The 8,349-nt window shown below is 47.0% G+C and overlaps 5 protein-coding genes across 5 annotated transcripts; 3 read left to right on the top strand and 2 right to left on the bottom strand.

The window, feature by feature from the left end:
* The first annotated feature begins 16 nt into the window (after positions 1–16).
* Positions 17–1,273, top strand: LOC122620262 (telomere-binding protein cav). The gene is made up of 2 exons (XM_043797642.1): positions 17–224; positions 284–1,273. The coding sequence occupies exons 1-2, from the start codon at positions 99–101 to the stop codon at positions 1,139–1,141; spliced, it is 984 nt and encodes a 327-aa protein (XP_043653577.1). The 5' UTR covers positions 17–98; the 3' UTR covers positions 1,142–1,273.
* Positions 1,274–1,412: 139 nt separating this feature from the next.
* Positions 1,413–4,656, bottom strand: LOC122620258 (transcription factor Sp4). Its single transcript, XM_043797637.1, has one exon. The coding sequence runs from the start codon at positions 4,379–4,381 to the stop codon at positions 1,487–1,489; it is 2,895 nt and encodes a 964-aa protein (XP_043653572.1). The 5' UTR covers positions 4,382–4,656; the 3' UTR covers positions 1,413–1,486.
* A 73-nt stretch (positions 4,657–4,729) lies between these two features.
* LOC122620261 (protein PTOV1 homolog) lies at positions 4,730–6,467 on the top strand. The gene has a single exon (XM_043797641.1). It carries the CDS (start codon positions 4,854–4,856, stop codon positions 5,943–5,945), a length of 1,092 nt encoding a protein of 363 aa, XP_043653576.1. The 5' UTR covers positions 4,730–4,853; the 3' UTR covers positions 5,946–6,467.
* Positions 6,468–6,676: 209 nt separating this feature from the next.
* Positions 6,677–7,121, top strand: LOC122620265 (accessory gland-specific peptide 95EF). The gene is made up of 2 exons (XM_043797644.1): positions 6,677–6,770; positions 6,834–7,121. The coding sequence occupies exons 1-2, from the start codon at positions 6,753–6,755 to the stop codon at positions 7,050–7,052; spliced, it is 237 nt and encodes a 78-aa protein (XP_043653579.1). The 5' UTR covers positions 6,677–6,752; the 3' UTR covers positions 7,053–7,121.
* A 37-nt stretch (positions 7,122–7,158) lies between these two features.
* Positions 7,159–7,867, bottom strand: LOC122620264 (signal peptidase complex subunit 3). Its single transcript, XM_043797643.1, has one exon. The coding sequence runs from the start codon at positions 7,794–7,796 to the stop codon at positions 7,257–7,259; it is 540 nt and encodes a 179-aa protein (XP_043653578.1). The 5' UTR covers positions 7,797–7,867; the 3' UTR covers positions 7,159–7,256.
* Positions 7,868–8,349: the final 482 nt, after the last annotated feature.

The raw sequence follows: 8,349 nt of genomic DNA, 5'->3' as shown, positions 1-8,349 counted from the left end.
TTTAAATACTGATTAATCGATAACATCACAGGGTTTCCGATCGGCCTTTAGCCGCGAATGCCATTGGAAAGTGTAATTTTATTTATACAAAGCGTAAAATGCCTGGGATGCAAATGTCTAGCTACCTTAGGAAGTATCTAGCCGATGAGGACAAAAAAATACGTGAGGAATTCAAAGAAAGCGATCCTAATAACAAAATGATTCTATGGATGCACGAAAAAACGGTAAGAGGCATTTGATTTGGGGAATTTCTGGTAATAATTATAGTACCCTGTATTTCAAGAGAATAACAGAGGAGGACTTGGCGCGCCCATACACCGAGGACGAAGTAAGGGAGCTGTGTTTACGCACCAAAGTAAAAGTCGATATGACCGCTTGGAATTGCTTGTGGGAAGCCAAAAAGAGATTTGATGCAAAAGGACGTTTTGAAAACAAGTCAGAGGAATTTATCAACCTAATGTATTTAAAAGCGGTGCGCAGGAAGATGGTCCAACCGTATCCGGAGGAGTATGTGGCCCAGCGAAGAGAAGTTGCTGCCGCGGAGACCAAGAAGGACAACATCAGCCGATTGGATAGATGGCAAAAGCAAAAGAGTCGAAATCAATCAGAACCGGAATCATCTTCAGCTCCGGGCGCTCATGCATCTCAGCCAGATTCGCAGGCAAATGAAGTGGTGCAGATCCACGATGACACAAATCGTTATTCAGTGTCTCCAGCAATGGCACGGCCAGTCGGGACGGCATCAGATCTTAGCGGCATCGGGGACGATGAGGACGAACAGCAGCAGCAGCACCACCCCCACCAGCACCAGCCAGGATTTCAAAATGAGCATGCCGACTGTCCAGAGACACAGATGAGATGTGATCAAGCTGATTTGGGCAGATTGCCAAATGGACCGACAAATTCGGAGTCTGAGCCGGACTACTATATGTTTGGCACCCAATTGAGCACATCAGTACGACCCACGTCGACTCAGGAGGCTGATGACCAGATAGCCTGTCCAGAGACAGAGATGAATGAGAGCTGGGTAAGGTGTGATCAAATTAATTCGGAAAGTATGTCGATTGGACCGTCAATTGATTCAGACGCAAATATCAGTTTCCAAAACTCGGGGTCTGAGCCGATCGACGTTGACGCCTGATGTTCGTTATGTCAATTGAAAGTTTTAATTTGTAACTATATAAAGTTCTGCATTTATTGGTGTTAATTAATTAAAAACATGTAATCCCTAAAAATGTTATAAAATGTATAATAAAAATTCTTAATTAAAATACGAGGCTCGATTAAGCTATGTACACTAATCTAGGATGATCCGCAACCGGAACTGTACACGATGATAAACATTTAAAATGCTCGCTTTTACATAATTACGCTATGTACAATTTATTTATTGCTAAACCATGGTCCCATGGGGCGTGGCAGGGGGCGGTGGGTGCTACGGAAAGTGGTCAAACAAGAACTGTTCCATGAACAGCGACTCCGAATGCTAGTTGGACGAATTGTCGCCCGGCTCACTGACCGCAATTGTCATTTTCACTTCATCGCCGCTGTCCAGTTCCGGGTCCTCGTCATCCTCATCATCCTCGCAATCATCCATTTCGTCCTCGTCGAGCTCCTCGTCTTCGTCGTCCTCTTCGGTCAATTCCTCATCCTCCTCGTCGTCCTCATCATCGCCGAAACTATCGCCCCCGCCACTGGCCTCCACAGTCGGCAGCTGAACGATCGTGGCCCCGCCCGGCGTCACGGTTGAGCCCGCAACCGTGGCCGCCACACTGGAGGCTCCACTGCCCGCTGCCGCCGAACCGCCGCCCGGAATCTCTATCGTCACGATGCCGTTCATCGTGCTAATGCTTTTGGGTGCATTACCACTCTTAGTCTCCTGCTTGATGCTTAGCTCAATTAGCTCCACGCCAGAGCGGCTCTTGAAGTGCGTCTTGATGTGCTTTGACAGGTGATCGCTGCGCATGAACTTTTTGTTGCACTCCTGGCACTGGAACCGCTTCTCACCCGTGTGCGTTCGTCGGTGGCGTTGCAGTTCATCGGAGCGGGTGAAGCGCTTGCCACAAAACGCCCAGGAGCAGACAAAGGGTCGCTCACCAGTGTGCCAACGCAGGTGAGCCCTTAGATGGGAGGTTTTCCCGTACACCTTATGGCAGCCGCTGATGTGGCAGATATGCTGGCGCTTCTTGTCCGAATGCTTTTCGCCATCGGTACAATTGGGACAGGTGCAGGCTACTCGCTTTAAGCGTGGTTTCGGCTCTCCAGTCGCTGTTCCAACGCCGCCTCCAGGTGCACCACCTCCGACGCTCGCCACACTGATGTTCATATTGAGATGGCTCTGTGTCGGCGTTGTTATAGTCGTCGTGCTAGTGTTCGTGCTCCTTATGCTGGCTGTTGCTCCCCTAGACTGCGTGGTCACAGATACCACTTGGCCACCAGTCGGCGCAATCGTAATCTGGGTGCTAGACGTGCTAACAGCGTTTACTTTGCTTCTTGCAGGTAACGATACAGGAATGGGTTGGGGTGTGGCTGGGGTATTTGGTGGATTCGTCGCTTGCTGTGGCAGGGCTGTGATCTGAATGGAGGCTGGTATGCTCAGGCTGGACAGGGAGTTGCTTTCCGTATGTAGGAACTTGATCTGCTGCTGTTGCGGTGAGGATGTGCTTGGAGTGGAGGCAGGTGCCGGTGGATTACCGGTTGCGGAAATGGGTCCAAAGGTATCCGGCGGCTCTTGCTTGATGCTGGTGATCATTTGCGTGGGACTCTGCGGTTCCTGCTTGGGCATCACCTGCACTTGGCCCGGAGTTTGCACCTGAGGCTGCGACATTGGTAGTTGGGTAAGTACTTGCTGGAAGTTGGCTGGCAGATTTGGCGGCAGCTGATTGGCGTGAATGATTTGCACTTGACCCAAGCCCGGGATGTTCTGTATGGGCAGGGCCTGAAGATTAGGCATCTGCATTGGTGTGGGCACAGCAGCTGGGGCAGGAGTGGGTGCGGGAGGCGCATTTGGGCGTAGTTGGGCGGGAATCACGGTCAGCTGCTGGCCCTGGGCATTGGTAATGGTTATGGGCTGATTGGGCGGCAGTTGTCCACCCGCCGAGGCTTCACTGATCGCCTGAAGGAGCTGCTGGTGCTGCGCCTGGACCTGTTGTTGTTGCTGCTGAGCCTGTTGCTGTTGCGCTTGCTGCTGCTGTTGGACCTGCTGCTGTTGTTGTTGTACTTGTTGCTGCTGCTGGTGGGGATTCTGGATATGTATAATGTTGGCGTTCGGGGGCAGCTGAGGATACGGCATCGCCAGTTGCACCTGCTGAATCTGACCGTTGGGCGTAACAATCTGAGCTATCTGTGAGAACTGCGGGATGATTTGCATCTGCGAGGCGGCGGGCATCTGCAAGGACTGCGCCTGCATCAGGTTTTGCAGTCCTCCGCCTGCTGTTGCCGCTGCCTGGACGGGCACATGAACCGTTTGGTAGATGGTCTGTCCGTTGGCAGTCTGAACGGGAATTTGTACAGCAACCGTTTGTTGCTGCTGCGGCATGGCTTGCGCCGGAAACTGCACCAGTTGTGGCCGCATTTGCAACTGGCCATTCTCCAACTTTATAGATTGACCGCCGCCTAGTAAGTTTGAGATATTGGAGATGTTTCCCAGCAATCCGTTGGCCGCCGCCACCGACGTTGGTATCTGCAGGTTTGTGCCCGGTATGGTGATGCTACCCGGCAGCTGACCCGCTGTCCCACTGCTGCCAACTCCCGCTCCATTGGCTCCAGAAGCATTTGTTCCTTGCGCCTGCTGTTGCACTGCACCCTGGTGCACTTGTTGTGCCTGCTGTTGTTGCTGAATGAGATTGGTGACGGGTATTTGGATGTTGGTGCCGGGTATGGTGATCAGTTGGGTTTGCTCCTGGCCCAGGCCGTTCAGCTGCTGCAGCTGGATGCAGTTGGAGGCAGCCGGATTGGCCGCCATCTGGGGAGCCCGCAGAATTTGACCGTTGGGCGTGATGAAGGCCTGTTGTCCGTTAAAATTGACCGCCTGAGCGGTGGCCAACTGTGCATTGAGGTTTGGTATGAAGATGGCCTCCTGGCCATCGATGTTCACCGTTTGCATGGGCATGGGCTGTACGATCTGGAACATGTTTTGGGGCATGCTAGCGTTCTGTCCGCTCCCGGCAACCGCTCCGCCCGCGAACTGGGGAGGCATTTGGTGAATGTTGATGATCTGCTGCATGGTTGGTGTCCCGGGAGCACCCTGGACCTGCGTTTGCGTTGCTGGTGCACTTGCTCCATTTGGTGGTAACGTCGCCTTGCTGGCACCGCCTACCGCCGAAGGCGTGGCTGGGGGCGCACTAGTGGCCGCACTGGCGGCACTCTTGTACTGCAGCATGGCAGGGTTTTAAATGAGATTTGGTCAGTCACAAGTACTTGGAGCGAAACATGTCCAGTTTTTTCATTCGCTCAGACGCGCTACTCTGCCAGGAGATTGGTGGCATTTAAACTAAGGTGGCACACATGGGGTCATGAACACTGGGATGTGGGGTGCCGACGCTTACATTCGAACACATAAATAACACGAATTCCAATGATAATTGCGATGGTAGACGGTTTTAGCGAGTTTTTAGTTTCAATTTTGTTTTGACACAAACGCAGAAGAAGAAGTGAGAGTGATTGGCCAGGGTTGCATTGCGCTGCCCGTCGATGGCCGCCAATCGACCAACCGATAGTGCGATACCAATAACAAACCGCTAATAGCAAGAAGAAGCATATCACTGATAAACAAAAAATTAAACAAATTCTTAACCGACAAGTTCCCTCTCCGATCTCATCCAAATTTAATTAGATTGCGCCTTGAAAAAAACATGGAGCCGGTTCCAGAGGAAGCACAAGGAGTGGATGATAAGGAGGGGGAACTCGATTGGCTGACAAGTATGTTAGGGGCGTTGCTTTTGCCAGATGACCCGGAGAGTCCTGAAAAGGCTGACCCAAAGGAACCAATTTGGAGAGGAGAGCTGGATTGGGAGGACCCACAGACATCGGATCAACCAAAGACTCCGCACACGCTTCAATGCAACGTCTGCTCCATCATTAAAGACGGCCAGCTTGAGATTAAATTGGAGAACTGGCCAAAGAAGCTGAAAATACAGTTGATACCCAAAAAAGTGCTTGGTAAAATTGGCGAACAATTTCTAAAGGATGCAAAGATGGTAGTTTTCCGACCAAGCCCAGGAGATGTACACAATTCGTTGGTCACGGTTATGAGCTCCGGTTTCGCTGGTTGCATCCACTTCCCCTCCAATCCCAACTGCAACATCAAGGCTCTAATTCTACTCTACTCACCCGATCGCCAAGCTCTGCTAGGCTTCATACCCAACAATCAGGCTCCGTTTAGCGGACGGCTGCAGGAGGTTCTTCAGGGAGCAAAACGAAAGCCGGGCGCCAAAGCATCCATAAAGCCACAGCCAGAAGAAGCGCCTCCGCCGGAAGAAGAGCCCATTATAAATGAACTCTTATGGACTGGAACGCTAAATTGGTCAACAAAAACTGATTCAAAGGAGAGCATTAGTCATAAGCTGGAGTGTTCCGTGTACATAGCTCTAAAAAACGGTGAACCCGGGATCAGTTCAGAGGATTGGCCAACTGATATGTCTATGATTTTGATGCCTTCAATTTACCTAGGTCAGTTCGCCGGAGAGTTTATTAACGAATCAAAAATAATAATACTCCGATCGACGACGCAGGGAGAAGAGCACGAATCGCTAGCATCGTCGATGACCGCCGGCAGTTGTGGCTGTGCCCGGTTTTCCGACGAGGTTGTCTGCAAAGTTATCATGCTGCTGTACTCATCCCCCAGGAACGCCTTCCTAGGCTTTATTCCGAATGATCAGGCTATGTTTGTCAAGCGAATGCGGGAAGTGTTAGAAGAATATCGCCAAAAAGTGAAAAACAAATAGTAAAAAAGTATCTAAAAAATATGATCTCAACGTATATTTATATTATTTATTTAAACTATAGGTATATAAAATTTATAGTCATAAAAAGTATTGTTTTATTATATAATTTTATTTATTTACATGTTTAATTATTATAAATATAGACTAGGAAATATCAAAACAAGATACGCTCGCATGTCCCAAGTCGGGCAACATTAAAATTCCAAGGCTAAAATATGTATGCTGATAAATAATCATAAAACCTCAATTCCCTGAATGCATTTAAGCAAGTTTGTACTAAGAATGTCTACACACATCCATACGTTGCCATATTAAAACTAAACTAATCTTATAAATATGCATTTTTTATATGAATTTTTTATGTTTTTGTACAATACTAGTTTAAGGACAACAGTGTTAACGCATGTCAGTTGCTGCAGCATTAAATAATATTGCAAAATCCCCACTGTACAATAACTAATCTAATAACTGAATGCTTCTATATATGAAGTTTCAAATAAAAATAATCTTCCGAATGCAAAATCCATTCTTTATCAATTTGTGAGCGAAAGAGTATTTTTACATGTTGGGTTCAACATCGAGCGAAATTTTCTGCTTAAGGATTATATTTTCAAAGGTCAGTGAGTCTTTAAATTTGGTTTAAATTAAGCGATTGCCTAAGACTTGTAAAAAATGTTAACCAATTTGACTCAGTTTACATTTTTGAGACGAACTCATTCGATACGGCCTTGAATACTAGATATATATATATTGGAGACGGTTTACACCCTTTTAGTATGGTTTTCAATTTCTTCAGCGGATATCAACATGGCCTCAGTAAAGTTGGTGAGTAGTTCTTGCCTATAATATCTGTGTTCCGAAACTCAATATTTTCTAAATTCTACACAGCTTCTTATTGCCATTTTGGTTGTTGCTGTATCCGTGAACACCTCAGCGCAACTTTTGTCACAAATGATTTCTCCCATCGTAGATGCGGCAACGAATTTCTTGGTCCCAACTACAAACTCCTCCAAAGAGATTCCTTCCGATAGTAACAGTACCAACCCGCGATTTGAGGCGAAAAACCGAGAATTAAGTCCTTCCAGTCTAAAGTCAATCGCTGGTTAACAAATATAGAAAACTATAGATTAAATTGTCATTATAAAAAAGGACCAAAAATAAATTTTTTTTAACGAATTTATCCAAAGTTTTTTCACCTGGGAAACAGTTCGAAATCTTTACAAAGATATTTTATTTGGGGTTTTATTAGATAGATACTACAAGCTACGGAACCTGGGCGGAACCAGCTTTAATTAGCATTAGCCCTAAGCTCTAAATGGACGAGGTGGCATAGTCGGTCGGGAACTTGAACAGATGCTTCCCAGTGGCCTGAACGGAGGGCAGAAGTCCGGCGTTCGGGATGATGTTCCAAGAGAGGTATAGCGAGACGTTGCGGTTGTCCTTCAGGCCATTGCCGTCGTCCCAGAAATAGTACTTGGTGTTCATGTTCTTAAAGTCCAGCACGGCATTCTCGCCGCGCAGAATGATCTTGTCCCACAGTACCACCTGGTTGAGTTGATTGGCCGGTGTCTGGTACTCGGCGGTGAGATACAAGAACAGCTGTTTCACGTTCCAGTTGAAGACGCCGGTGAGATTCGTCTGCAGGTCGAAGGTCACAAAGCCCAAATCGTGCTTCTCCCGGGACGCTCCGTAATCCGGGACATTCTTCACCAGCACTCTGACCGTTTTAATGTTTGCCTCGGTCCGGTAGTCCAGAAAGACGGTGGACAGGAAGCAGCTGAATGTGAGGCAGGCCAGAACGCTCAGCGTGTATGCCACCGTGGCGTTTCCTCGGGTTAACACCGTGTGCATTTTAATATTGTTTTATTCCTGCGAGTCCGGCAAATGACACGTCGTGTTGTTAGTTTGGAAAAAAAATTAGAGCTGGAACGATAAGCTGTATGTACGCGATACTATCGATGACTTTCCCGGTTCGGCCCGAAAACATTGAAACAACAACTCGAATTTCCCGATTAGCATTCATAGGATAAAAGCACAATAGTTTGCGGAAAATCGTTTATATTTAAGCTATTGAAATCAGTTATATAAACATTTTAAATAAAAACCTTTTAAGAATTTAAATGAAGAAAATTTTAGCGTTGCACATTTTTTCCTATATGGGCACACTTGTATAATTGAAAATTTGTTTTATATTAAAAGTTACAAATAAAAAATGGCAAGGTCGTAAATGTAACCGAAAATCAAAACCTTACAATTTTGGATAAGCAAAATTTTAAAACAATATTAAAAACATCCCCATTACATGAACGCTCATTTAAGGCAAAGGTAAAGTTAGTAAACAAATTAAAAACCAATGGGACCGCAATGAGACCATTCAAAAATACCACTTTGCCGGAAACAAAAG

The sequence above is a fragment of the Drosophila teissieri genome, chromosome 3R (genome assembly GCF_016746235.2).
Source record: "Drosophila teissieri strain GT53w chromosome 3R, Prin_Dtei_1.1, whole genome shotgun sequence".
NCBI classification, from domain to species: Eukaryota; Metazoa; Arthropoda; class Insecta; order Diptera; family Drosophilidae; genus Drosophila; species Drosophila teissieri.
Note: the sequence above shows the minus strand (reverse complement) of the source record. Positions and strands in the feature narration are given on the sequence as shown.